Source organism: Sporothrix schenckii (genome assembly GCF_000961545.1).
Source record: "Sporothrix schenckii 1099-18 chromosome Unknown Cont47, whole genome shotgun sequence".
Taxonomy (NCBI): domain Eukaryota; kingdom Fungi; phylum Ascomycota; class Sordariomycetes; order Ophiostomatales; family Ophiostomataceae; genus Sporothrix; species Sporothrix schenckii.
Genome location: NW_015971148.1, coordinates 1,783,605 through 1,811,538, shown reverse-complemented (window position 1 = coordinate 1,811,538; position 27,934 = coordinate 1,783,605). Strand labels below are relative to the sequence as shown.

Sequence of the window (27,934 nt, the reverse complement as noted above, 5' to 3'; positions counted from 1 at the left end):
GCTCTCTATTATGATGCCCTTTTCAACCCAATTTGTATCACAATGCTGTGTTTGTTGTTATCACCGCCAGTATCTTCCTGCCTGAATAGCGGGGGAGTCATTCGGGATGACAAAGCTGGCGGAAAGGGCAGGCGCAGTGGGCGAGTTAGCGCATGGCCGGGTCGCGCCTGCCGCTACAACACGTCGTACTGCAGTGCGAGGGGAGCTTTCATAATGGCACCGCTGTCAATTTGTTTGTGCTTCATCTGCTTCTTATCGTGCAAGTGAAAACGGCCACGGTCTGTACGACGTCTGTTTCAAGAAGCAGACGTCTCATTACTCTGCGCTTTGGTGCATTCTCCGGTTTCCATGACCAGGATTTGGTGCAACTGCCGCTTCTGGTCCGGTAAGCTCGGTGAGCTGGGTTGCTCTTTCCAGATCGGGCCTCGACACAAACAGCCAATGGCAGCACACAAAGCGTCTATTTTAGCAGTGGAGCCGCGTGGAAACCACCGTCCAGTTCAAAACGACGTTGGCTGGCTGGGCACACCCATCCCTCTTTACGCGGTGTTAAAACGACGTAAGATGCGTGTCCCAAACCCTCGAGCCACACGCCGCTAATACGAGTAAGTTAGTGATACGCGGTACACGACAGGGGCTTTCAAGGGGGCTTCGAAAGGAGACGTGTTTTCTGGGCAGTCGCATCCGCCGCTTTATCTTGTGTTCTTGCCTCGTCCTCATCCACATGCTTTCCGCTTTGGTCGCTCCTTCTTGATCGGATCGAAACCTTTCCCAACAAACCCTGGACCGGATTCCCCTTTTGGAGTGCGCAACCTAAATTAACAACCACCGATCTCTCCTTCCTGTTTCAACGGCGCAGACTGCGACCCTTATTTCGTATTCTATTCCCCCACTCCCAAAAATACGTCTGAGCAGCTTCACCAACGACTTCGAGCAACAAACGAACAGCTTCAGCGCTCTCCCTCGACTCGTCTCTCCGCTCAGCTTCTCCCGCTCCCCGCTGTCACGATATCCGCGACCATGCCTTCCATGTGGCTGACAGACTCCCAGAGTGCGTCCTCCAAGCTACCCTCCAGGGCCAGAAAGCCCTGGCGCAGGAGCTTTTGCGACACGCGAAAAAGAGGCTCTTCCAGCTCCGTGGAGCTGGTCGCAAGCTCCAGCTCGTGCGCCAGGTGCTGCCGTGACGGCCGCATCCGCTGTGCCAGACAATTATGCTAACGTGACACTTTTCCCCAACTTGCAGAAGTCGGAGTGGCTTTCTGCTCCGGTGGTACGTTCATGAAGCGCCCGATCCGATACCTTGACCAGGCAGAACGGCCGAGTTCTCCCCTGTTGTCCGTTGGTGAGCAACCTCTAACTCGTTCTTCTAGGTGGCTTCTTCCTCATCGGTGGCGTCATGCTCTTCTTTGACCGGGCCATGTGAGCATTCTAGTTCCCCGTCGACTGTGTTGCTTATCGCAGCCTCGCAGTCTCTTCATTTTGTTTTGAGCCCGTTACTGATGTTGTGTTGTTTTCTCCAGGCTCGCTATGGGCAATGTAAGCGAAGCCGTTCCAGGCCCGTGACGCGCAAAGCGCACGGCGACATGTACCTCCCGCCTGGCACTCTTCGATAGGCGCCTTAGTTTCTAACCGTCTCGCTCCCTTTTGACAGATTCTCTTCCTCATCGGCCTCACCATCATCATCGGCCCGGCCAAGACGCTCCTCTTCTTCGCGCGCAAGCAAAAGGCCAAGGGCACTGCCGCCTTCTTTGGTGGCCTTCTCCTGATTCTGCTGCGGTGGCCGCTGATCGGCTTCTGCGTCGAGCTGTACGGCATCATGGTCCTCTTTGGCGACTTCCTGGGCACCATTGCCGCCTTTGCACGGAACGCGCCCGTGGTGGGACCGTACATTGGCGTGGCCGTGGATCGCGCAGGAATCGGCCGGCGCAACACGGACCTGCCGGTGTGAGCGCGGCCGCTCGCAGGCGACGTACCGTTAAAGAGAAAATGAATACTTGTGTGACGTCACGTACGACGTGCAGTCTTCGACCTCGATTTCCCAGCAGTTGATCTCGACCGTCATTGGCAACCAACACGTGCATATTTGCCGGGACAAAAAAACATACACAAACAAAAATGATGGGTGGGACGGACGGGTGATGACGGGTGGCTTTATGGGCTACCCACCACCTGGTCCGTGGTGTATTGCTTCATATTTTGGTATTAAGGCGTCTTGTGCACGACTATATAGTACCCCAAGGGTGAAACAGCAGGAACCAAGAACACATTTTATTCGGCGTTGGGCTGGAAGGGAAACAAGATACGAAGACAGCGGACGGAGAGTGGTTTCAAACCAGTGTGCAAAATACCCTTTCTCGTTGTGATTTTCGTCTTACTACTTTTTTAGGCGACATGGGGCAGCCACAAGCTTAATCTGTCAAGTTTTGGGATCTTTGAATAGTCTCTCTTTTTAATCCAATAATCGGCACTTCGTGGTAAAAGTTGTGTGAATCAAACATATACATCAACGGATCTTGTCCTCCGCCACATGCCCGCTCCAATTGTCTGATATCATGGATTCGTTCGCTTCACATCACCGTAGGCGCCGACCAGCGTGCAATCTGCCACCAAATCTATCGTACTATGGCTCTTGTCGCTTCGCATTTTATGTACGTGGCGACCTAATTCATCCAAACTAAACGAAGCCTTTTGTCTAGGCCTAGTCAAAATGCGCATCTCTCTACCGTCTCTCTGTCTCCCTGTTTCTCGTCCACTACATCAACCTCGTCCACCGCTTTAGTATCCCTGTGTGCGGAGGTAGTCGGCCAGGGCCTCGACAGTTGCCCGCGCGTTGTTCGCCTGTGCGTTCTCACCGTAGTGGCCGACAACAATCGCCTGCTTCGTCTTGGCAATGGCGACACCGGTCTTGCCCTTCCGGATCATCGCAATGTTGTCCTCGGCGCTGACAATCGTGGCAACGTACTTCTCGCCGGCAACGTGCAGGCCCTCGCTATAGGCCTTGTCGATCACGGGCTGGCTGTTGGCCTCGAAGATGGCAGCAATCGCCTTCAGCTCCTCAGGCTTGAGCTGCAGAGAGAGAAAGAAACGTGTTAGCCGGTCGCACAGTACGTATTATCGAGGCGAAAAGAAAGGTTGCTGCATACAGAAAACTTGGGCGAGGTCGCCCAGACGCTGTCACCGGCGGCGCTAATGATGGCGGCCTCATCAATGTGACCGCTGCCAACCAGGCTAGAGGGTTGCATGTGCGTTAGCTTCGGATCTTATCGTATCTGTTTCCATCATTGTCGCCTTCACCGCCGCTGGTTTGCCCCGCGATCCGACCACGCCCCGGCTATGACCTGCCCAAACACCACCACAGGTAGAGGTTCGAGATGGCGGAATCAAGACAGCCGTTCGGCCGGATCGTTCGTGTCGTCAAAATCAGAAGCGCGGAGGAGCAGGTGTTTACCTCGAGTCAATGTAACCTATACCATCAGGGTCAGCCAAACCGTTCCAAATCCGCTTCAGACGAGCAGCCAAACAAATGCAGGACCAGGGGCGTTCTCAACTGACCTTGCCAAGACATGGTGAACGTGTGTAAAGAGAGAGTGTGTGCGATACGTGGCGTGTCTCGTTGCTTGTTGGCTATCTCAGTAAGGAGATACGATGACGGGAGCGGTTTCGAGAATCTGCACAAATAAACAATAAGTATCTGCAATGTCACAGGCGAGTCGTCGATGGGGAAACTGATGCATCTTACGGCTTCGGAGGGCGGTCAGGGAGTTGAGAGAGCGGTGCGAAGATGCGACGCTGCGGAAAACGTACAGTTCAGGGCGCAATGCAATCCTGGGTGAAGAGGACGTAGTAAGGCAAAACAGACGTGTGACGTTTGCTCGTTTGAGAGGGCGTTTGTGGGAGAGAGGGAGCCGACAGAGTACAGAAAGGGGAAATGAATGGGAAGTGGGATGGGAAAATAAGACGTACAGCACAAGGATTAAGACCAACAGTGCTGGCGATTATTATCGGACCGGCAGGCCCCAGTAACGAAACCACTGCAGGAAGGCGCATCGAGCACCCCCAAGAACACCTGCCGAAGGAGGGGTACTGTACCCACTGTAACACTCAACGCCAGGGAAAGCAGGAGGCAAGCTCCAGGCAGCCGAGCTGTAGAGGAAAGAACACCGCCCCGCTAACGACCAAGCTCCGGCCGCTGGGGCGAGCTGGTCAAGCTTCAGGCGGTCAGCCAGAAGCAGGCGTGTTCATGGCTGCTGTGTTGCTCTTTTGTTTCATGATTGTGACTAAGGCATCTTTTTCTTTGTGATACTTCTGCAGTTCAGGCGGTTTCACTGGTTACGCAGAGCTGGGATGGGAGTAAAGCAGGGTCGTTCCTTCCGACACTGAGTTTGAGCTCTGTGCAGGCGAATGCCTATACCCCGCCAAGCCCCGCTTACACATCATTTGCGCTGTAATTACGACGTAGGAGAGAAGCTGGGAAGGAACTGGTACGCGTTGAGAAAAGCGTGTCTCTGCCAACACAACAGTGCAGCATCACACCCGGCCACGCGGCGGCCGATCTGACGGCGGGATCATTTGAGAACCTGAAACGCATTACGGCTTGACCATCTGCATCTCACACATGCGGCTCTATGGTCCGTCCTGGGTTCGCAGAGACACTTACGATCACGTGCCAAAGTTGGAAACGCCTTCGCAAGCCGATGCTTCAGAGATCTCTTTATCCTGTCGTCTAAAAATCCAATTAGACGTCGATAACAGGTCACGCCATAGTTCGTGCTTGAAACATACATGCTTGTTTTTGTTGCAGTCGCGATGTTCGAAGGCCTGTTCTAAGCTGTTGGAGCTTCAATAGTAAAGTGTGGCTAGTGTATATGTATTATGTAATATATGTGGCGCTCATTTAGCGGCAGGAACGCCCTGCTCATCGGTCTCCCTCAAACATCAGGAAAGAGTCGAGAGGCCAGAAACGAGACGTTCTGTCTCTCCTCCATCCCACTCCGAGAAACCGACGCGACTTTTCGGCGTGGCACGTATCTCGAAGGCATATTTTCGAGCTTTAGTGTGTCATCCCGCCGCGCCAACTGCCGCAATTGCTGCCGTCGCGTACGGCGAAGTCGCGAATCGACGACATCGGCTGCAGCTTCACGGTGACTTTTCTGTCGCCCACAACTCAGCTCGCAACACGACTCTGGCGAAGCCACTTCGCGGCGTCCAAAGCACCTCTCCCTTCTTCTACTACCCACCATGGCGCCGACGGCCATCGACGTCGTGGAGCCCATTCCGCGGCGCGAAGCCTGGAAGCTGCTGCCAGAGCCGACAATCTATCCGGTCAAGGACGTCGCCCTCGAGGACTTTGTGGAGCCAAGGTCTGACGGCTATGAGGCCGCCAAGAAGCGCTCGGACGGCGATGCAGCCATTGTGATCGACAACGGCTCATCCGCCGTCCGCGCCGGCTGGTCGTTTGAGAAGGACCCGCGCTTCACTATCCCACCGACCATGGCCAAATACCGCGACCGCAAGCTCGGCAAGACGTTTTCGTTTGTGGGCTCCGACTGCTACGCCGACACAGCCGCCCGCGGCCACATGCGGAACGCCTTTGAAGCCGGCACGGGCATCGTGGCGAATTGGGACGTGATGGAGCACATTCTCGACTACACCTTTGTCAAGCTGGGCTTGAACGGTAGCACCACTGGCGCCGTCGACGTCCCTATTGTCCTCACCGAGGCCGTGGCCAACTTCCCCTATTCAAGAAAGAGTGCGTACGGACCATTTTGTTCGGCTTTTGTTTGTCTTCAGCTTGCTAACACGTTGCTCCTACAGCCATGACCGAAATCGTTTTTGAATGCTACGGCGCCCCGTCCCTCGCCTACGGCATCGACTCCCTCTTCTCCTACCGTCACAACAAGGGCGACACCGGCCTCGTCGTCTCGTCGTCCTATAGCGCCACCCACGTCATCCCCGTCTACAACTCCAAGGCAGTCCTGTCCCAAGCTATCCGCTTAAATTGGGGTGGCTCACATGCCGCGGACTACCTCCTGCGGCTTGTGCGCCTCAAGTACCGCGATTATCTGAGCAACAACCTCAAATTGCACCAGTCGCAGGCGGAATACTGGCTCAAGGACTTTTGCTACGTCTCCAAGGACTACGACAACGAGCTGCGCGGCATCCTGGACTGGACCGGCCTCGAAGACCGCGAGCGCATCATCCAGTTCCCCTACACAGAAGAGATTGTCGTGCAAAAGACCGAGGAGGAGCTCGCCAAGATTGCCGAGCGCAAGAAGGAGAGCGGCCGCCGGCTGCAGGAGCAGGCCGTCAAGATGCGCCTGGAGCGGCTCCTCAAGAAGGAGCAGGAGCTCGAGTACTACAAGAGCATCCAGACGCAAATTGCCGAGAGCCCCAAAAAGGAGACCAAGCGCCTGCTCGACGAGGCCGAGGTGAAGGACGAGGCCGCGCTCGAGCGCCAGATCAAGGAGCTCGAAAAGGCCCTCCGCCGCGCGCGGCAAAAGGATCTGGGCAACGACCCGGAAGAAGAGGCCGAGGCCCCCGACTTCTCGCTGCTCGAGGTGCCCGACGACCAGCTCGACGAGGCCCAGCTCAAGGCCAAGCGCCAGCAGCGGCTGCTCAAGTCGAACCACGACGCGCGCGCACGCGCCAAGGCCGAAAAGGAGGCCGAAAAGGCCCGTGTGGCCGAGGAGGCGCGGCTCGAGGAGGAGCGGCGCACCAACGACTTTGAGAACTGGCTCGAAGAGAAGCGCCAGGCGCATCTCGAGACGCTCGCCAAAATCAAGGAGCGCGAGCGGCTGTCCAAGGACATGGGCAACCGCAAGAACCTGGCCTCGTACATTCGCATGAAGAACATTGCCAATCTGGCGAGCGACGCGCCGTCGGGCGGCACGACGGCTACGGGGCGCAAGCGGCGGCGCGGCGGCGGCGGTGGCGACGACGACGATTTTGGTGCCGACGATGCCGACTGGGGCGTGTACCGCGACATTGCCGTCAACCGCGACGACAGCGACGACGAGGAGCGCGAGGAGAACCCCGACGTGCAGCTGAAAGGGCTCGAGGAGCTGCTGCTGCAGTACGACCCGGACTTTACGTACGAGCACACGCGCGAAGCGCAGGACGACTGGAGCAAGAAGATGCTGCACGCATTTGAGCGTGGCCCGCGTCCGTTTGACCCGGACAGCCCGGCCGAGCGCCACCAGATCCATCTCAACGTCGAGCGCATCCGTGTGCCCGAGGTGCTGTTCCAGCCGAGCGCCATTGCCGGCATCGACCAGGCCGGTCTCGTGGAGATTGCGGGCGACATCCTGACGCAGCGCCTGACGGGCTTGGTCGGGATCGACCGCAACGACTTTTTGCGCGACGTGTTCTTGACGGGCGGCCTGACGCTGTTCCAGAACTTTGACGAGCGGCTGCACGCGGGGCTGCAGGCTTTGCTGCCGGCGGGTGCGCCACTGCAGCTGCGCCGCGCCAAAGATCCTCTGACGGATGCCTGGCGGGGAGCGGCCGAGTGGGCCGGGTCGTCGGCATGGCGCCAGGCTGCTGTGACCCGGGAGGAGTACCAAGAGAAGGGTCCCGAGTACATCAAGGTGAGTCGGCTGTCTTGTCTCACGTGCTGCTACGATATAGAGCGAGATCGTTTTGCTAAACATGCACACAGGAACACGACCAAGGAAATGCATTCACTTCGACGAGTTAGGAGACGCAGGTGTAAGCAACGACCGACGTGGAAGCCAAGACAGAAACAGAAACAGAGGTAAAGGTGCAAACGAGGCCCCAAGGGCGAAAGAGGTGACACGCATTGTTGCAAAAGAAAGCAATAAAGGGTCTGCAGGAACCAAAATCAATATAAGCAATGCAGTGGCAGCAAGGCGTTATCTGATGATTTGATTATTTTTTTGTGGCGAGGGGGATTTGGACTGCAATAAGGAATTTCATATCTCACATTTTGTCCTCTTGAAGTGATGTCGTTGTCGGTCTAGGTCGATTCGTCTAGGTCGAAGAATGGCTTAATTGGAATGAAAACACTTCCTCACGACAGTCATAGTAACATATGCCGGCCTGAATTAGGCAGTGAGGAGGTAGACACAAAGCTAAAGTAAAGAAAACTAAACAGGCAATTTATGTCGACGGGACATGAAATATATAAAACAAATCTACCGAGCCACACCAAAATAATAAGCAAACAGATAGTCATGGAAACCAACACTATACACCAGATTATGTAAGTCGAAATACACACCAGGTGTAAGCAACGATGAGTACACGAGCACTGTCCCACGTCGGCATGCAAAGAAGGTAGAGAATAAATAGGAGACAGAGTCCTAGTTGTACGCATTTTAAAACGACTAAAAAAGCAGCGACACGTGAAGAGCAATAAAAAGCATCTTTTTCTGAACGCCGCGAACCCAAGTGTGAAAAAGAAAAACATAAACAAAAAACTAGGACGGGCCTCTTTTCTTCCACCTCCCACCCGTCGGGGAGAGCGAACAAGCCAGAACGGTATTGACGACAGACAGCAACAGAGACATAACCGAACAAGGACTAGAAACACAAGAAAAAAAAATAGCATAATAGCAAACACCCGTTAGGAACCACAAAGAGGATAAAGCAGAACAGAAGCAAAAATTATCGGAAACAAGGGTTATGTAAAAAAAGAAAAAGAATAGAATAAAAAATAGAATAAAAGGTTAAAGGAAGAGTGTGCGCAAGAAGCGAAGTGAAGGCCGCAAAGAAAGCGACAGTGGTGAACCGTGCGCCCGAGGTACCGTACTCGGCCCATTTTTACATGGACAAGACAGGCTCCGACAGCTTCTGCAGCTTCTGGCTGATAGCCTCCTCGGACGTGTCCATGGGCTCGCCGGCGTCGTTGCCGTTGCCGTTGCCGTTGCCGTTGGTGTTGTTGTCGGCCTTGATGCCGTTAGCAGGGTCGTCGCGGCTGGTATCCATGGCGGTGGCCGGGGTGTTGCCGTTGTTGCCGAGCTGGGCGACAGCCTGGGCCACGCGCGCAAGGGACGAGTCGTTTTTGGAGTCTGAGCCAGCGACGGTGTTGGCTTCGCGCGATGAGGTGTCGGCCGCAGCAGCAGCGGCCGCAGCAGCCGCAGCGACAGCCTGTGCCGCAGTGGGCGTGGCGGCAGGGTGTGCAGCTGGTGACGGCGCGCGCACCTGCTGTTGCTGCTGGGGCTGCGGCGGATCCGGGTATTGTGATGGCGGCTCCTGCTGCGCCAGTGGCTGCTGTTGTTGCAGGTGCAGCTGTTGTTGGCGCTGGATCTGTGCCTGCTGCTCGTGCTGCTGCTGCTGCTGCTGCTGCGCAGCAAGGGCCGGCGACGGACCGATGCCCAGGATAGGTGGCATGCCGGGCCCGGCGAGGTTCAGGTTCGCAGGCGGTTGGGGCAGCTCAGCCTTGGCGTCCAAGAGGCGCGACTGTAGGTGGATGATATACTCCCGCAGGGCGTAGTTTTCCGATTGGATAATCTTGAACTGGGTTTCCATTTCGCCAAAGTCCTGCACCTGCTGCTCGAGCTTCTTGATGTAGCCCTCTTTACGCTGGCGGAAGGCCCTCTGGATGGGGAGTTAGCAGAGTTTTTCCCGCTTTCATTTCAGGTCTTAACGCAAGGTGACTGGACTGACTTGAGCGGCGCGGTTTTGCGCAGCGCGCTTGCTGGTGGACAGCTCGCGCCGGGGGCCCTTGCGGCCGTCCGTAATGACTTCGGTGTGCTCCTGGGAGCCGGCGGGTGACAGAGACTGTTGCGGCGCCAAAGGCACCGGGGCTGTGTGAGATGACGGCTGCTGTTGCTGCGGAATGGGCGCAGGCGCTTGCTGCGGCGATGCGACCGGAGCAGCGGGCGCGGCAGACTGAGGGGCGGCCGACATTGTGGCGGTAGGATACAAGGCGCGCGACAAAGAATACGGAGACAACGGCGGCCTCAAGTCAGGATCGATGTGGGCGTCAGGGTCAGACGAGCCCAGCGCGGCGCCGTAGATGTTGGTGTTGACGTTGGTGTTGACGTCGGTGTTGACGTCGGCGTGATGTGCAGCTAGCAACGCAGTAGACGCGGTGTGCGCAAAGCTGCTGTTGCTGTCGATAAAACCGTCGTCTGCTGGCTGGAGGTCGTGCTCGAGCTTGACGGCTGTCTGCGCGTTTGCGCCGCTGTTTGCATAGGCTGCGTCGACGTGTCTCTGTGGATCCGAAAGATTGGCTGCGGCGTTGATATCGTCAACGGTGGACGACAAGGCGGGTGTCACGTTTTCTGACAAGACGAAAGCGGCACGCGTGTTAGTCAGAGGAGTGTGAGCGTCGAGCAAGCGGTGTGCTCATGTGTGTCATATGCAGGGTAGTGGTGTATGTTTGTTTGGTGGGAAGAAAAGGGTTGCAGTTACGGCGTACAAACAGAAGGAAAAGTGGGAGGTTCCGTCCTGCACAAATGAATCAAAACAGTCGGATGTTGTTGCGGAGATAAATGGAGAAGGAGCAGCAGGACGATTTAAGCCAGAGAAGGAACCGAAAAAAAAGATTGGGAAAGCAAAGCAGATAAAATGGGAAAGCGAGAGGCGCAAGAGTAAAAAAGAGGAGGAAGGCGCAGATGGGCAGCGTGGTGGTATAGGCCGGGATTAGAAAGAGCGGGTGTAAGTTGGAAAATTGGGGGAGATGAGGTAAGGAAGGCGATTTCGTAATCACAGTTGGAAGGGGACACGCGGGTGCTTTTAAACACGGCGGAGGCAATAGCCACTCCGTACCAACAAGAAAAGTAGCGCCAGCCGCACTAGCGTGAGTACGAGCACTGAGGCCACTGTATTTGGGAAGTTCCCGGGACGGGTGGACCAGGGTGTGAAAGCGGCCGTTGGAATGAAGCGTGAGACAAACAAGGCAAGAGAAAACGATGGGGGCAAGAGAGGAGGCAGGTACGGGGTACGGTCGTCGTACACAGCTGCCTTCCTTTTTCTGTTCTTTCTCATCAAACGAGTCACAGGAGCAGTGCACAGGTATGTCATGGCAGGAGCGCGCGGCGGCCGCCGGAGGGCGTATGGGCTGACACCTTGACAGCAACAGCGACTATTCTAATCAGCTCCCCTCTCGAGATGCAGACAAAACGGAGGACATGCAAGCGACCGAGCGACTTGTACGCTTGCAAAGTGCCGGGCCTGCGTGTAATTAGGTAAGAAAATTAGGTGGAGGAGAGACGAGATGAAAACTGCGCCGCGGAATCGGAATTCGCCTGCCGCGGACGAGACGATATTGTCTCCGTACGTAGTACATGTAAGATACGTGTAGGATGCTGTGGTGCGTGGGTAATGGAATCAAGCGCGGGAGCATGCGGAGAGTAGCGTTAGGCCCGTCACCTAACATTTAACATAACGCAAGCGGAAAGCCGAAACATGACAAAGCTTCGCTGGTCTGGTCATACTTTCTCGGATTTCGATGCCACTGGGGCACGCCTTTCTGTCTATTTTTGGCGTCTGCAGCATTGCGAAGGCAGGGACGTAGACGACGGAGGGCAGAGAGTACAACAGCAATTGTAGTCGCGGGCAAACGACTGCAAAAGACAGCAAAAGCAATCAACAAAATAACGATGACTTACCCTTACTGGATGCCGAGGCGTTGGCGGCGCGTCTCCTTTTGGCCATCTTGAGATGTGTTCGATTGGCCAAGATGTTTCTGTAAACTGTTCTGACTCAGCCAAAGTCAGGGCGTGAGTCAAGTATTTTGGGGCGTGGCCAAATTGGCCTGCGGTTCTGGAAAGAGAGGGGCCAAAGGTAAGTGTCTCTCCTCGTGACGCGAAAAATGGCTGGGCACCAAAAAAAAAAAAAACAGCGGACGCGCCAGATTATCGAGGAAATTACAGAGGCTACAGAGACGGAGCGGCGGAAGGGGGAAAACGGGGGGATCCAAATCGCGTGGCTGGGCATCGGCCCACGGTGGTATGCTCAAAGTGAATGAAAGCACACCCCGTTATAAAGCAGCGTATTTTTCGTCGTTGCTTTTTGGTTTATGGCTGCTTCCATTTGTGATCGGTGATGGTGAGGCAGACGACAGTGTTTTGCTTACCTACCCGAATGCGAATGACTGAGCTCCGAGGGAAGAACACCGGATGACGGCGGTCGTTTTTTCCCTCGTCAGCTCTTCTGGGCACCCAACGACCAGCCCGTCAGAAATCTGCGGCAAAAAGCAACACCGATGGATGCCAGAGGCCGCTCACGCTCTCGCTCCCTCTCAATGTCGTCTCGGTCTGGATGTCTCCGACGCGAGAGACTACTGACGTTCTGGGATTGGCGTCACTATGGCGTCGACGTTTGTTGGTGTGTTGCTCGTTTTGGGCCGATACTTCGGGTGTGTGTAGTCAGAACAAAGTCATCATGGGCCAAAACATCCCAGGCTCAGTCAGCATGAAACGGAGTGGGTAAAGAAGAAGGGGCAGCGGAGTTGTGCTCGGAGCACGGAAACAAAAATGAGATGCCAAAAATGGATTGGCAAGAAAGAAGCCGAAAGCACCTGTGGAGAAACTGAAGAGAAGGCAGACGCGTTATTTTGCTGAGCGGCCGGGCGGCGTTTGGTGTTGTCGCATGATTTGTCAGCCCAAACAACCTCTTGTCAGTGGGCGTCCAATTGTATCACAGCGCATTGAACGTCGTAGTGCTGCAATTCCTCTGTCCTCCGTCTGCATTCCTCAATCCCCATTCCTCATTCCGTCCGGATTTCTCATACGCTGCTTCCTTCCCCCCTTCCTTCCCTCCTTCCTTCTTCCCTCGTGTCGGAAACGTCGGCAGTTCCACTTTTGTCTTGTCCAGTTTCCCAATTTGGCCGTCGACGACGTTTATTGACAAGCACAGGCAGTGAACACTGCAGAGCGAGTTACGCGCAAGGTCCACGACAAGCGGCCATAAGCAGGAGAGGGTCCAGGATCCATACGGACAATACGACATTGGCAATAGGAAATCAAAAGTGTAGACGGTGGCAGGCATCCGTTACTGGATCCCACGCTGGATAGTGCAATAATGTCGTACACGCCAAGCCGTACGAGGGAGAGGGGACCAGGACCCTTTTCAAAAAAGTTCCCGCCTTGAGATTGCCACTTTTTGGATGACCTTGCGGTCTCGCGTCATATTTCTTGGTCATGATGGTGCATGGTGTGTGCTTTTTGTGGCGTGGGAATACGTAAGCAACGCCATCTATAAGTGGGTCTTTGAAACAACTAATATATTACGTAAACTCTTCGCCTTCCGCTCGGGCACGCCAAGCGTCCAGGCGGTTGTTTTCAGACGCCTACGAGGCGGGAAACGACCACAAGGGCACGTGACATGCACGTCAATATTTATGCACTTGTTTTTGAATTAATTTTATTCGTTTTCAGTAAACGACAGTGTCTGAGGTGAGCTCTGACTCCTCACTTTTCACGACGGACATCCAGCAGCTCTTTTATTTTTATGGCCAAGTCAAGTACCCTTCAACTCTAGCGTTCTAGAATGTTTGTAGCTTTGTGTTCGGCCGCTTGAAAGAAGCAGAGTAGGCCATTCGGCGCAGCTCGTATTCAACATAAAGAATCAAATTATGCTACGGGTCACTCTGAAAGACCTGCCATGCTACAGGGCTGCTTACCTGTATTGGGTCACATTAGCAATCACAGTATCAGAGCCCTAGAATATAATGGTGTCAACATATTGTGCCGTCGCCAATGACATGAGACTGGAAGATATACACTAGGTTCTCACAATCTTCACGCGAATACGACACACATTGTTCAAACTACCTTTCCTGCTGATGCAGATGAGGAGGTATCTGTTGTGGGTCGACACCGAGAGAGTCGGGACGTTTGGGAGGAGAGACGCTGGGAAGCCCACGATATGAGAGACGGATACCATACCTGGTGTAAGAAACTGTCGTAGGGCGTGTCATTGGCCAGGCCGGCGTCCAGAGGTCAGCGCGGCCGCCGGTCCCCGTCGCCGGGGGCTCTGCGTTCCCGTCTTTTACGTCCAACAACTTGCATACTGCAGTTGAAATCAAACACCCACAGCTTTCAACTTGCAACCACAATATCTTATCGGAGTACGATTCGTATTTGCCGTCCATTTCCTGCAGGGTTTCGTAGTATTTGTAAGCTATGGTCGGTTCACAGGAGGAGGGCCATGGGACCGTTAGGCAGCTCGCCGTAGGAACTGATTAGTGAACGGTAACAGAACCAGCACCGTCATGCCTTGTCGTTCACGATGCGGCGTATCTGAAAACGCAACTTCTCAAACATAAAAATAGGACGTCAGTCACTCATATGGAGGTTTCGGTGTTGAGTTACTGGACCGACCGCAACGGCGGAAATGGCGGCGGCGGCGGTGTCATCTAATCCACTCAAAGTGATCGTATGCCGTTATGTCTAGTCTAGCATGCAAAGATTGGGGCCTTGTTACTTTGACTAGCTTGGGTCATTCAACTGCTGTGTTTAAAAATGATTCTTATTTTGTCGTCTTGGTCATTTTATCCGTACGGGTTCGCAATACCCCGACGAGCGAGTGCGCATAACACGTTGTTAGAACAAACGCTGCCCCCTTGATACACCACGGAACAACGCTGTTTGGCATGGATGTCATCAAAGACTATGTGCCAAAGACGGCCATATACGTCAACGTACTACGTATGTAAACCCATTTGAGATACCGTGGTGCCGTGGCGTGACTGTCGACAGGTAGGAGAGGTAAGAATCACGCTCATACATAAATGTGAGAGACCCATCAATATCGTATGCTCGTCCCGGGTAGTACCGTCCATCAGCTACTTTAAAACTTATCAGTTTTGTTTGCTGCGCTGTGCATTCGCCCGACGGCCGTTGTGTGTATATTTGATTTGGCATAAGTACACGGCGCATGTACCACCACGGCGTTAATGCCACCACGGCGTTGATACCAAATAAAAGACATACGGCGGCATCAACTGAGCATAGTACCTCGCAAGTAACGACATGATCTCGTCTATGCATTTGCACTGTTATTTTCTGGCTTCGTTTGTCACGATAGTCTCATACAACTGATTTCTAGTATCTCATCTGTGTCTGTCACTCGTCGACAGTGGTGGTGGTCTTGAATTGTACTCCTCCAAACAACTTGAGACGCTCAATATGAACACTGTCACAAGTAAGATATAATGAGAAGGGGAATGCGCAAAAGCGATGAGACTGCACTGGCTTTGCACTGAAGAGTGGTTGCCAGTTTACTGATGTGAGGTGGTGAGCGTCTTAGTGGTCGCCACTGGAGTCTTAATACAGTGCGATGGCGACCTGAAAATTGTGGTTAGTGGTGACGAGCCCCCTGTAGCTCTCCACAGAATGGTGGCTCGGGTGGCTCACACCCTCTATCGCGTGGATTTTAGTGTGCTTAACTGGTAGCTAGCCATTCTCACAAAGCCAACGTGCATCTTGACGTAATCAGACAGGTTCAAGTCGACGACAGCCGTCCGCGCAACACTGAGCCGGCCAATATACACCGAGCAACATTGAGTCCTCCCGCCTATCACACAAAAGCTCTAGTAACGACGACAATCGGACGAAACTGGACCACAGAATCAGATACGCTGATACGCTCAGGAGTGGCATCAGCAGTGTACGATTACCCTCACCTCGCCAAGCTTGCTTGTCGTCTGCTATTGGAGACCTCTCCGGTTGCAGGTAACCATTTTCCTATTCTGTCCTTCGCACACGAACTCGTATCCACCCCTCACTCCCCCCGACCCAATGCTTCGTGGTTCGTGCCGGGCTGTCACCAAGCGCGTTGCACTGCCATCGTCGCCATCTTCAAGAGTCGGACGGATCACGTCCTTAGCTGTATTAAGTGCTCCTGTTTACTCGGGTTGCACTGTGGCCACACGGCCCACTTGCCTAGACGTCGTATCACACAATCCCTTGCCACAAACCCGGGCCTTTTCGATCACAGCGAAGATCATGACAGGTGCACGGCATCCCCAGATCGTGGGCAAGACGGAAGCCGACGAGACCGCGGTCCGGACGGCACTGGAGACGTTGGTTGCGGTCGATGGCGCGGCACAGTCGCCTGGTGCTGGCCGGTGGGCCGTGACGGCCAATGGCCTGGGCATCGAGCGCTCCTTTAAGTTTAAGAACTTTACCAAGACTTGGGTAGATAATCAGATGAAACCTACTCCCCCGTGATCACTATAATATGCACTGGCACTGGCTAACTCAGTTTCAGGACTTTATGACGGCCGTGGCACTGCAGTCCAAGCTCAAGAATCACCATCCGGAGTGGTCGAATGTAAGATCTAGCTCGCCGTGTTTCATTTCCATATGGATATGGACACGATATGGACACGATATGGACACATGTACTTTTTGTATTGACTTCGGCTCCCTACAACAGGTCTACAACACGACGTTCATCCGGTGGACGACCCATAACCCTGGCCCTGGTTTGGCTCCTGGCCTGACTGTCGAGGACACTGAACTGGCCGTGCTGTGCGACGAGCTCGCCCGCGCCTTTGGCGAAGTGGCTGAGGCACCCGCTCCGGAAGCGAAGGAGGCGAAGCCGGCCAATGCAACCACTGCAGAGCCGACCTCGGTGGACAACGCGGCGGACACACTCTCAAGCCTGGCCGACAGCGCGGCAGGCGTAGCCAGCTGTGACTGCACCACGCGCAGCTGAAGAGGACTGATCGGTGTGGTGCTGTAAGACGTACGGTGGAATCATATTCGGGCATAGGAACACGGCTTTCGTCACTCACGCGAATTCATGAATAAAAAAAAAGATCTTTGCCTCTTCTAAAGTCAATTAAAAATATTAAGTCTATCGTTGTGTGTCTTGATGCATAGATGAATGAGTAAAACGGTGTGGCGAAGGGTCGCCACTTATGAACCCTTCCCTTACCCGTCGACGGCAATATGGACATTTGAAAAAGAGCAAAATGCAGGGCTTTTGATGATCCCATACGCATCCGAGCGCCCGCCCAAACGCCCGCATAGAAAGAAATGAAATGAGGAAAGCGTCCAACCAAGAACACTGTTACAGTTTCTGGGTAAACGTATGAGTGGCTAGACACTGGTTGTGACGTAGGGAGTCAACAAACCGTCGTCGAGGGACGTGTTAGCCAAAGTAGCGTACGCCTTGGTCGAAGCCGGTCGGTGATTGGCGATCGACAGTTGCCTTGGCGGCGCGTCGCATAACAGATGGATTAGCTGGCTGCTGCTTGCGGTAGCAGGAACAAAATGCACACCCATCTTTACTGCGCCTTCTTCGCTTTGAGCTGGGCGAGCTTCCTCTCGCGACGCTTCTTGCTGGCCTCGAGGCCAGCTTCGGTGTCGAGGCAGAAGTCCCACCAGCGGAAGCTCGACGCGTAGTTGCCAATGAACTTCTCGTGGTGCAGGTCGTGGTGGTCGGCGCCCGCCCAGAAGGGCAGAATATGGCGCAGCGACCAGGGAAAGTCGTAGCCGCTGTGCGCGTCAATCGCCTGGAAGAGGCGCAGGATGATCCAGATGTACATGGTCACCAGGTGCAGGTCGCCGGACAGCGACACCCAGATGATGGGTGAGCCCACAATGCCCATGCCCAGCAGCATGACCTCAATGGGCGACGCGTACTCGGCCGCCAGACCAAACGGCGCGGAGTACGTGTGGTGCAGCTTGTGGATCGAGCGGTATAGGGGGCCATAGTGCAGCGCGCGGTGGAACCAGTAGTGCCAGGCGTCCTCCATCACGAAGAAGATGGCCACCTGCATGGCAATCTTCCACGCCGGGGGGAACGGCACGCCAAACTCCATGCCAAAGTAGGTCGCGACGGGGTGGAACAGCCAGATCTGCGGCAGCTCGACTGTGAAGTGGCTCAAAAGAACAAGCGCGGCGCAGTCAAACTGCTCCTTGGCGGTCGGCACCTTCTGGTTCTGAATCTTCCACTGGTTGAAGTACGGGATCGAGTCGAGGATGATCCAGGGCAGCGAGCGGCCAAAGTACACCGTCTCGTGCATGATGAAGCTGAGAATGCCCGTCGCGAGAACGTCGTTCTGCATCCAGAGGTACCACGACGCCCACAGGCGCTCGGCAATGTTGAGCTGCACATTGTACTTGGACACCTCCTCGAAGACGCCATAGAGGTCGTTGGCGCCGCTGGCGATACCAGCAAACGTGCCGTTGGCGAACGTCGCGTTAGAAAGACTATGGAGAGACAATGTCAGCACGGTGGCAAGAAGCGCGTCACAGTCAGATGCCAAACCGGGTGCAAGAGCACATACAGTGAAGCCATGTTTGGTGGGCGTGATGCAGTGCTGAACAAAAGGGGCTGGTCGAAAAGAAAAGTCGAGAGTCCCAAGCAATGGGCAGCGCGGGATCAATTAAAACGAGATATGCAAAACCAAAAACAGAAAAGGACGACACAAGGAGAGACAGCCGGAGAGATAACTGGCAATAGGGGAAACGAAGAAGAGACACGCCCCAGATTGTGTTCCGCGAAGAGAATGGCTCTGGAAAAGGGTCAATCGAGAAGGAGATGCGCTTGCGAAGGCGTTTTATTTTATTTTCCCCAATGGCCCGTCAGTCGCCTCCCTCTTTTGGCTCTTTCCATCCAGGGGTCAAAAATCACCAGGCAAACGAGGAAGGCGGTGGGCCAGTGTAGAGCGGGTGGATGGAATTGTTGAGTGAATGAGCCCATGTCGAGCAACTGCGATCCGTGTCCCGGGCCAATCACATGCTGCAGTTGCAACGGCGTGGGGCTCGCCACGCACAGTATGGTCCACGTTTTATACAGTACGGATAAACTGTGTTGTGCCTGGCAGAACGCAGAACAACGGCAAATTGGTGCTTTAGTGGTCCCAGTCTCCATCTGGCCAAAATAAAGCGCACTCACAAACCGTTTTAGCACTTTAACAGAGCAAGGAATCCTCATTGTAACACTCTTAACAGTGTAAGGAACCCCACTAAATAGCTTTGCGAGTACGCTTTTTTTCGTCCAGGGGGAGCCAGTGTGCAATTCTTGCAAAGTTTGGTGGCTTGTGATTGTCGCAGTCAGAAGTTTCTTTCATTGTTCTAGGCGAGTCGCCGCTGGTCGCACCTGCATGAGGCTTGACCCTGCCACCTGCCACCTTCTCTGCCAGGCGAAATTGCTGGCGACCTGGCCAAGATCTCATCGCACCTGCCGTCCAAAAGCAGGTTGTTCTTTAAGTCGCCCCTTCTTTGTTTCGACAGAATACAAGCTCTGTCCTGCTCCTTCCTCTGGCGCTGTAGCTCCTTCTTCTTTCCCTGTGCTGTATTTGGTGTCTTTCTGCTTTCTGGAATCTGCATCTCCGAATATCAACGACGCAGGAAGTAATAGAGACTCCTTTTCCCACCACCCCTTGTCTCAAATTTCGCCAATGTTAATCTCAACTTCACTGTCAAGTGCTAACGATTCCTCTCCCTCCGCTACAGCCCCCCAAAAGTTCACGCCAGTCCATTGGGGGTTGGTTGTTCAACTGGCATTTGTATGTACTCGAGAATCGCATGTTTCCACACAGCACACACTCGCCACCAATACCACTGGATTTCAGCCCGTGAGAAACTCGACGTGACGTGCAGCGAGGGACACTGCAAAACCCGAAGCTGTCCTGTGGCCGCCCGGCGCGCCCCGCGTTGTGCCCCTGTCCGAATACGAACAAGAACAAGACGCACCCACACCAAAAGCCATCAGGATCAATAGCCACCTGCAGAGCTTATCGGATTATTCTGTGAGTTGGGCGCCCGCCGGATCGAAGCGCTTCCGTTTTTGGCGTGACTTTGGAAGGACAAACCCAACCAAAACAGAGAAAGCTGCGTCGAACTACCCCACAACGGATGTCGGGCATCCGGACTTGAGAAAGCAGCCCACCTTATTTTGTGCCACATATCAGGCAACCTAACTTTTTCAGACGGATTTGGTGGACAAGCTTGAGGAGCTTGCCGCGACACGCCTTGCGCCTTGAACCGTGACGACACACCGCCTCCTCCAAAGCACACTACCTTATCCTTTGTGTGTGCTTTTACGTCTTCCTTCATTCTTTCCTGACGGATCTCCCAACGCAGGCTGCCGTCTGCCCCCCATGTCGATTGTCGTAGAGTGCGTGCCTGTCCCTCCCTTCCCCCAGTTCCGTCCTCTTGGGGCCATTGACCAACCGTTTTGATTCAATTTGAAGCTTTACACCCCAAAAGCAATACTTGGGACTATGGAGCACATGGTTGATTCGTTTTTGTTTGCCCGAGCACCCTCTTGGCTAACGTGACGCGACCTTTGTCCTCCCGCTGTGTAGCAACGTACGTGCCTGGGAGGCCGACATTGACCGAATTACCCGTGGACCACTTGTGTCCTACGAGACCGACGCGGCCGCCAACACCGATGGCTCCGTAAACGAGGCTAGCATCGACGCCCTGTCGTCGCCGTACGTCAACGACCTGCTCAAAATTGTCAAGAATCTGAGTTCGACCTCGTCCTCTCAGCCCATTTTGTCCACAACCCGCATACGAGGCCTGTTACAGCAGTCCGGGTTGCTGCAGACCGCCAAGGAGATCGAAGAGGAGGAGAAGCGCCAGCAGGAGCAAGAGGGCTATCTCGACCTCCACGGCCCCCGGCGGATCGGCACCGATGGCGCAGAAGAGGGCAGCAGCGAATCGGAGAATGGCAGCCTGTCACCAAGCGCCGGCAGTGCTGTGCCAGGGCAGCTTCCCAGAGGAGGAGGAGGAGGTGACGGTCCGGGCGACAAAGGCGAGTTGGCAGCTGAGGTCGAGTGGCTCCTGGTCAGCAAAGCCACCGTCCAGGTGTATGGTATACTGCTCAACACGTTGCTAGAGCGCATCACACCCTTGCACGACGACATTTGGTACTGGGACGACATCCTGTCCTCGTACGGCAGCCTCAGCTTGTACACGGTGCAGACATCCCCGCTGCGGTTCTGGAACTGGGCCAAGGAGGTCAGCCAGGTAGTCGTCGAGAGTCGGACGCGCTTTGCTGCCGCCACCCACACGCCGCTCGGCGCCATCCGGTCTGGCAGCGCCTCGCTCACGCAGCAATGGCAGCAATTCTATGCCATTGTGCGCCGGGGCATTGCCCAGCGGTCTTTTGCAGGTCTCGAGCGGCGTCTGCTGTCGCCCATTGCACGGTGCCGGGTCGACGCGCGACACAACCAGAAACGCTTGAAGCGGCTGCGGCAACTGATTGCCAGCGGGCTCGGCATTCTGATCGACGAGGGCCTCCGCTTTGACCTGGACGAGGGCACGGACCTCAAGGCTATTACGGCCGACAATGGTCGGCGATGGAAGGGCGTCGTCGAACGCAGCGTGTCGCTGATGGACCAGGTCACCACGGATGTTCTGGCCGTCGAGTCGTCTGTGCTGGACTTTGAGGACAAGGTGTTCAATGACGTGCAGGGCGACCCCATCCTGACGGCCAACCAATTCGACGCCAACAAGCCTGCGCGCCTGGCCCGGCGCCTCGACCAACTGCTGGCCCAGGGCATCCCGGGGCTTGTCGGCGACCTCCAGTTGGTTGTGAAAGACTATGGGCGCCCGCCTCGGCTGCTGCGCTACTGGCTGCCGGCCGGTATCCTGTTGCTATCGTCGTCGACGCTGCTGCGCATCGTTGCGAACCGCCAAGAGGACATTGTGCAGTGGATCCGCGACTTTGGTTCGACCGTGCGCGACTTCTGGTTCAACTGGGTGATTGAGCCCGTCACGAAAATCATTGGTACCGTCCGCCACGACTCCAACAGCGAGATTGCTATTATGAGCCGCGACAGCCTCCAGTCCGACCGCGAGAGTCTCGAGCGGATGGTGGTCGAGTTTGCTGTGGACCGCCCCGAGTTGGCGGGCTCCGCGTCGGCGCTGACCGAGGTGGAGCTGTCGACGATCCGCGCCAAGGTCCGGGAGGGCGATGTGACGCCCGTACTGCGGGCGTACGAAACCGGCCTGCGGAAGCCGTTCCAGGGCGCCGTGCGTGGCGATCTGGTGCGGTCGCTGCTCATCCAGGTGCAAAAGACCAAGGTCGACCTTGAGGTGGCCATTAGCGGCATTGACGCGCTGCTCAAGAGCCAAGAGCTCGTGTTTGGGTTTGTTGGCTTGACGCCCGGCGTCCTCGTCAGCTTTGCCGCGTTGCGGTACGTCCGTGGCCTGTTGTATGGGCGCAAGGGTCTGCGCCGCGGCCAGCGCGTCGAGAAGTGCGTGCGCGTGCTGCGCAACATCGACCGCATCTTTTGCGATGCCACCGTCGACCTGGCCACGATGAACGGCATCCTGTCATACAAGCACCGCGGTCTACTGGTCTGCGAGGTGCATGTGCTGCGCAGCTTGGCCGTGGGTCTGTTCCCCGGTGACATTGAAAAGGAGTTTCTGGAGGACGTGGATGAGATGCTGAACGGCAAGACGGTTGACAAGCAGCGGCTGGCGCTCGACCGTGTGCGGTGGGCCTATGGGCGGTATTTGGGTTAACAGTGAGGCGGCCAACATGATGGATCCCGGAGGGTCATAGGAGCATTGGAAAACGGTTCATGGCACTGGGAACGAGCAGAATTTTACGTTTTTTTGGCTGTATAGTTTACGGAGCACACATCTTGACATTTAGTTTTGTGATTTGATTTCTGGCATAGAGGCATAGAAGTAAGAATATGGGAGAATACAGCGATTCTATACGAATCGTAATCATCATATGGATGCGAGATATGCCACGAGACTGCAATGCACATGGACTCTGTAAGTCAAAGGAGGCGGTTGGTTGTGGAGGAATGACGACACAGGCTATGACGACACTCAGCTGGAAGTCAATGCGGACAGCACTAATGGGGCCGTTCCGGCGGACTGAGAGGGCTGGGCGTATTGGTCCACAGCAGTGCAACCTTTCGTTCACATTTGGAAGGAGGCAAAAGCGGTGGCGTGGACAGCATCTACGTCTTAACCTTTGTTGCGGAAGGTTCGTTGGAGGGCACCTGCCGTCAGTGGCCAATTTCTGCCGACTGCAGGATTACAACATGGCAAAAGGCACATTACTGCAGGGGCCCGAGTGGCCTACATGCTGTTCCAGGCGTCCGGTTCCAGATTAACACGCACTGTCTAAGAATCCAGAAGCCTGGCGAGGCGCTTCCCTGTCACTTCGCCTGGTAGCCAACTCCCAACCTTCGTGTTCCGGCGTCAAGCAGGCACCGACTATTCGCACCGCCGATTTTGAACGTGTCTCGTCGGGAAAGAGCGCTGCGCCACGCCTTCCTGTTCTTGCTGTCGTTTTTTTCGGCAGCACGTGCGTCAGTTGGCGAAAGTCCCTCTGCACCAATATTGCTGGACCTGGTACTTCCTTTGTCTCGCCTGGCCGGCTTCAGCTACGCTAGTCAGCCATGAAAAGTCGGCCAACGGGCAAGTGCCAGGCAGGCCCCGTACTCAGTAGGCAGTCGATAGTACAGAATAGGCTCTCCGCCGTAAATTGCCAGCCAACCACCCCTCTTTCCTCGTTCTTCCATTCCAGCCAACGAAACGGCGAAGCGAAGCGGAAGGGCAGGAACGACCCAGGGCCGAAAAAAGGGAAGCAGCCTACACAGTAATACGCAGTAAACTGCGAACGACAGACAGAGACATACTTCCTTCTTACTTCCCCTTTCGTCTCGTCAGACCTGCCACGTTCTTCCCTCCAAGATCTTAACTCCATACATCGCCACTTTTTGACCTCACGTCTGCTTTTCGCCTGTCACAACGACTACGAGCCATTGCCCGCTGCTCTTCTCGCCCGCCACGCCTGCAGCCAATCTCTCTCGTCCGCCTCTCCTCTGACACCCCTCTCAAGCGCCAAACAGCGAAATCAACCGCCTTTACGATAGGACACAGCTGCGTCTGACGACGTTGCGTCGCCTGAGCGAAACTGAGCATTGGAATTGTCGTTGTCGACTCATCCTGTGAACCTCTCGCCATTGCCCCCTTGTCACCACTGTCGCCAGCCGCCCCGTCTATGTTTAGTACACCGACATCACCACGTCACCGCGTTCTCCCCGTCCACGAGTCTCCACGTTTCGTACTGTCTCCACTCTTCTGCAAATAAAGGAGAAACGAAAAAGAAGCAAGGGTGCTCGACAACTGCTTCGTACAGAAAGGCACCAGGCCATACGACTAGAAGTGCACCAAATTAGGGGAACCCGTCAAACGCAACAAGCCCACGAGCGAACTTCGACACCGCCTTGTGTGTTCTTTTGCGGCCACGACACACGCGTTGTACCATCACGAACGAAACTCGTGCTCGACACGTATTCCTCCCGGCTGCTTTGTCTTTCGATTCTGTTTCTTTGCCCTCGACAACACACTCTTCACAATGGCTGGCAACAGGAATTACGACTTTCTCGTGCGTGGCCCCTCTTCGCCGCCTCAGACTCCCCCCCTCTTCGTTTGACTGCGTGCTGACCTGCTGACCTTTTGCGCCTCTTTCAGATCAAGCTGCTCCTCATCGGCGACTCGGGCGTCGGCAAGTCGTGCTGCTTGCTTCGCTTCAGCGAGGACTCCTTCACGCCTAGCTTCATCACGACCATCGGCATCGACTTTAAGATCCGCACGATCGAGCTCGATGGCAAGCGTGTCAAGCTGCAGATCTGGGACACGGCCGGCCAAGAGCGCTTCCGCACCATCACCACGGCCTACTACCGCGGCGCCATGGGCATCCTGCTCGTCTACGACGTGACCGACGAACGGTCGTTTGAGAGTGAGTCCACCATGGCCCCCCTGGCCCCCACTCCGCATGTACGCACACACCGTTTCGTTTCCAAACAGACCCTAACAACGCAGACATTCGCACGTGGTTCTCCAACGTCGAGCAGCACGCCACCGAGGGCGTCAACAAGATTCTGATTGGCAACAAGTGCGACTGGGAAGAGAAGCGCGTTATTTCCACCGAGCAGGGCCAGCAGCTGGCCAACGAGCTCGGCATCCCCTTCCTCGAGGTCTCAGCCAAGAGCGGCATCAACATCGACAAGGCCTTCTACAGCCTGGCGGCCGACATCAAGTCGCGCATCATCGACACCGCCAAGACCGAGCAGACGCCAGCATCCGGCGTCAACGTGTCTGGCCAGAACGGCGACAACAGTGGCTTTGGCGGCAAGTGCTGTTAAGAAACGCTTGTTTTGTCATTTACCTCGTGTACCTCATTTACCTCTATTTTTTTTTTAAAAACTTCTCTACCATTTTAATGTCCACAAGCAAGCCCCACACCAGAGACGATATACACGAAAACGAACCAGCGGCAGACACTCTCCTGCGAAAACAGAAAAAAAAACAAAACACACGACATATTGTCACTCGCCTCGGGCCGTTTCTGGTTTCAAGACAGGGAGACGAAGTGCGCACCCCAGGAACAAAAGGGAGGAAAAGAGAATGGCGGTAGTAGACACATAGACGCGGAACGTGGACGAGGGCTGCATTGGTCGAGTTTTGTCGTCATGGCCGATGCACTGCACAAGCCGACGCGAAGAAGGACAAATGGGGGATGGCAGATACCTGGGCGGCTTTTCTCGGAGTTTTGGTACCATTTTTGCTTTGCTTTGCTCTTCTTTGCTTTGTTTGTTCTTGCCTCTTGTGATCGTTTCATTTTCCCTCTCGAATTGCCCATTGTTAGTCCGTCTTTTCATTTACCCTATTGTATCGAAGTTCCATATATATTTTTGTCTGTACTCTTTGCCGGTTTCCTCGTCTGTGGCACACCGTCTGTTCTGCATGCAGTACACAGCTTTATGTAATTGCTCTCTCCTTCGATCTCGGCATAAAAATACATTGTTTTGTGATTTTTATTTTAGCACATGGAAAAGCAAGTTGCAAGAGAACCAAGTCAGTAGGATGTTCTATCCACATTATATACTTTTTATATACATGTCTTACGATTGTGACTCCAACGTACGTTTTGTAACATAAGAAACATACGCCATGCTGTTCCTCACACTTCCCAGTCTCACCACAGCACAGTCGTATCCACGATGGCCGTCTGCTCATATGCTGCAGCGCCCCCTGCACCTGGCACGGAAACAGCCCGTCGGTGCCAGTTGCGCACGAACCGCCGGGCTTCGACAGAGTCTGCAAACGCCACCACAAACCGCGAGAAGCGCGCATTCTCGTTCATCTGGTCCGTCTTGGTGACCAGGTCGGGTACGCGCGAAGCCCAGAGCGCGACCGGCGGGTGCTGTGGTCCCGGGTTCTGTTTTGCCTGTACCTCGGCCTCGGCCTTTTTGCGCCGCCTTTTAGCTGCCGCCCGGGCATTGGTTGCCTTGACAGCATCGTGTAGTAACCGCTTCTGCTCGGCCACCAGCCACTGGACGGGCACCACGCCATTGAGGCCGTCGGAGACCGCCCACGGCAGGTTCCGGCGCACGCCATCCGCCTCGATGAGGGCGCGCAGGCCGTCGACTGTTGTGACGCCGCGGCCGCTGCTCGAGCCAGCAGCGACGCTCTCCTGCCAACCGTCACCGTCATCACGGTGCTGTCGGCCAGCGCCTCCACCGCCACTAGAGCTTGTGTCCTCGAGCACCACGAGTACCTTTGTGGTGGCCGTCGTGGTGGCCACGTCGTCCAGCTCTTCCTCGTCGTAGAGCGTAATGGCCGATGACGTCGCGCTGGGACCGACGCTGCTACCTGCCGGCATCTGCATCACGAGATCGAGCTGCGCCGTCGGTGCCAGCAGCGAGAAACTGCGCAGAGCCGCCACCTCTTCTGGAGTGGCGCTCGTCGCCAAGTACGCGTCGCTGCCCGTGCCGGAGCCGCCGCTGCTGATGCTGCCGGCCAGTGACGCATACACACTGCCACCGCCGCTGGCGCCTCCACCCATACTACTTCCCCCGCCAAAGCCTACCTGGTCCTCCTGTTTCCGCTTATGGCGCCGTTTGGCGCTGGCGGCGTTTCGCTGCGGCTGCTGCACGGCGCGGCGGGCCAGCACATGCAGCTCGCGCACCTCCTGCGAGTACGCCAGGGCCGCGGCGGACGAGCCAAAGTAGAGAAAGTAGCGGCCACGTGGAGCGAGCGTCGCCGGGTCGCGGTCCTGCACAATCTTGTAGATGCCGCCGTTGCCGGCCGCCCAGCCATCAACGAAACGGCGGCTGCTGCCGGCGGCATCTAGCTCGGACGACGCTGGTGCAGCCCTCGGTGCTATGCGGAAGAAGTCGCTAGGAAGCAGGGACGGTGTCGTTCCGGACAGCACAAGCACTGTTGGGTTTGTTTTGCGCTTTTTTGGCTTCGCTTGGGCAGATGTGTTCGTGCCCGGGGCGGCATCTGCTTCCCTGACGTCCTCGTCGCCTTCGGCAGCCTCGCTCTCGTTCTCCAGCCATTGTCGTACGTCCTCAGGGATAGCGCTCCCGTCAGTTTGTGGTTCTCTTGTGTCATCGATCTGCTCTTCCGTGTTGTCTGGTATTCTGTTTTCTCGTGAAGATGATGCTTCGTCGGGAAACAGCTCTGCAAAGATCGACGGCTGCTTCGCCTCCTCCCGGCGCGGCGTGGTTGCGCTCGCCCATGTCCGGCAGCTCCCTGTGCGTCGCCGGCTACACCATGTCCGGCCCGCCTGTACTGTTTCCGCTGCTGGTCTCGACACGCACCCTACTAGCTGACGCTTGAACTGTAATGGTGTTGTCTGTTTTGGCGGCAGCACACGCGCCAACCGCTGCGCCAAAGGCATTTAGGACGCAGCACAGAGGGTTGTGACTGCAGCTACCCGGTCGTGAGGATGCAGAAAAAAAAAACTATGAGATTCGTGCTGGAAATTTATGACTGTGGTGACCAAAATGCGAAAGGACGACATACTGTGAAAGATTGTGTACGAGAAAGTTGAGTTTGGTGATGAGATGTAGTTCAAAGTGAGCCTACAGCGCTCTACCCAATCAGATTTGCAGCGCAGGTGCTAGGCCAGGCCACAGTGGGTTCACTTACAAGTTTGCAGGAGCGGTGACGGGCGGCAAAATTATTACAACCCGCATAACGCCCTAAGAAATTCGAGAAATTCCTAGGACGAGTCA

At 55.4% G+C, this 27,934-nt stretch overlaps 10 protein-coding genes across 10 annotated transcripts; 5 read left to right on the top strand and 5 right to left on the bottom strand.

Annotated features, from left to right (window-relative positions):
* Positions 1-1,020: 1,020 nt before the first annotated feature.
* On the top strand, positions 1,021-1,948 carry SPSK_03538 (uncharacterized protein; the record flags this gene model as incomplete). Its single annotated transcript, XM_016730376.1, has 3 exons — positions 1,021-1,051; positions 1,077-1,270; positions 1,652-1,948. The coding sequence occupies 3 exons, from the start codon at positions 1,021-1,023 to the stop codon at positions 1,946-1,948; spliced, it is 522 nt and encodes a 173-aa protein (XP_016585154.1).
* An 827-nt stretch (positions 1,949-2,775) lies between these two features.
* On the bottom strand, positions 2,776-3,242 carry SPSK_03692 (profilin; the record flags this gene model as incomplete). The annotated part of the gene is made up of 2 exons (XM_016730527.1): positions 2,776-3,066; positions 3,144-3,242. The coding sequence occupies 2 exons, from the start codon at positions 3,240-3,242 to the stop codon at positions 2,776-2,778; spliced, it is 390 nt and encodes a 129-aa protein (XP_016585153.1).
* A 1,996-nt stretch (positions 3,243-5,238) lies between these two features.
* Positions 5,239-7,696, top strand: SPSK_03081 (uncharacterized protein; the record flags this gene model as incomplete). The annotated part of the gene is made up of 3 exons (XM_016729923.1): positions 5,239-5,749; positions 5,815-7,586; positions 7,658-7,696. The coding sequence occupies 3 exons, from the start codon at positions 5,239-5,241 to the stop codon at positions 7,694-7,696; spliced, it is 2,322 nt and encodes a 773-aa protein (XP_016585152.1).
* A 1,085-nt stretch (positions 7,697-8,781) lies between these two features.
* On the bottom strand, positions 8,782-11,622 carry SPSK_03030 (uncharacterized protein; the record flags this gene model as incomplete). The annotated part of the gene is made up of 6 exons (XM_016729874.1): positions 8,782-9,558; positions 9,628-10,310; positions 10,389-10,413; positions 10,735-11,033; positions 11,403-11,531; positions 11,577-11,622. 6 exons carry the CDS (start codon positions 11,620-11,622, stop codon positions 8,782-8,784), a joined length of 1,959 nt encoding a protein of 652 aa, XP_016585151.1.
* A 984-nt stretch (positions 11,623-12,606) lies between these two features.
* SPSK_03763 (uncharacterized protein) lies at positions 12,607-12,918 on the bottom strand (the record flags this gene model as incomplete). The annotated part of the gene is made up of 1 exon (XM_016730597.1): positions 12,607-12,918. One exon carries the CDS (start codon positions 12,916-12,918, stop codon positions 12,607-12,609), a length of 312 nt encoding a protein of 103 aa, XP_016585150.1.
* Positions 12,919-15,917: 2,999 nt separating this feature from the next.
* Positions 15,918-16,632, top strand: SPSK_03615 (4a-hydroxytetrahydrobiopterin dehydratase; the record flags this gene model as incomplete). The annotated part of the gene is made up of 3 exons (XM_016730452.1): positions 15,918-16,109; positions 16,183-16,245; positions 16,351-16,632. 3 exons carry the CDS (start codon positions 15,918-15,920, stop codon positions 16,630-16,632), a joined length of 537 nt encoding a protein of 178 aa, XP_016585149.1.
* Positions 16,633-17,206: 574 nt separating this feature from the next.
* On the bottom strand, positions 17,207-18,222 carry SPSK_03491 (methylsterol monooxygenase; the record flags this gene model as incomplete). The annotated part of the gene is made up of 2 exons (XM_016730329.1): positions 17,207-18,134; positions 18,212-18,222. The coding sequence occupies 2 exons, from the start codon at positions 18,220-18,222 to the stop codon at positions 17,207-17,209; spliced, it is 939 nt and encodes a 312-aa protein (XP_016585148.1).
* A 1,807-nt stretch (positions 18,223-20,029) lies between these two features.
* On the top strand, positions 20,030-22,406 carry SPSK_03092 (uncharacterized protein; the record flags this gene model as incomplete). Its single annotated transcript, XM_016729933.1, has 2 exons — positions 20,030-20,046; positions 20,237-22,406. The coding sequence occupies 2 exons, from the start codon at positions 20,030-20,032 to the stop codon at positions 22,404-22,406; spliced, it is 2,187 nt and encodes a 728-aa protein (XP_016585147.1).
* A 1,858-nt stretch (positions 22,407-24,264) lies between these two features.
* On the top strand, positions 24,265-25,054 carry SPSK_03590 (uncharacterized protein; the record flags this gene model as incomplete). Its single annotated transcript, XM_016730427.1, has 3 exons — positions 24,265-24,336; positions 24,381-24,648; positions 24,717-25,054. The coding sequence occupies 3 exons, from the start codon at positions 24,265-24,267 to the stop codon at positions 25,052-25,054; spliced, it is 678 nt and encodes a 225-aa protein (XP_016585146.1).
* Positions 25,055-25,887: 833 nt separating this feature from the next.
* Positions 25,888-27,597, bottom strand: SPSK_03244 (uncharacterized protein; the record flags this gene model as incomplete). The annotated part of the gene is made up of 1 exon (XM_016730084.1): positions 25,888-27,597. One exon carries the CDS (start codon positions 27,595-27,597, stop codon positions 25,888-25,890), a length of 1,710 nt encoding a protein of 569 aa, XP_016585145.1.
* Positions 27,598-27,934: the final 337 nt, after the last annotated feature.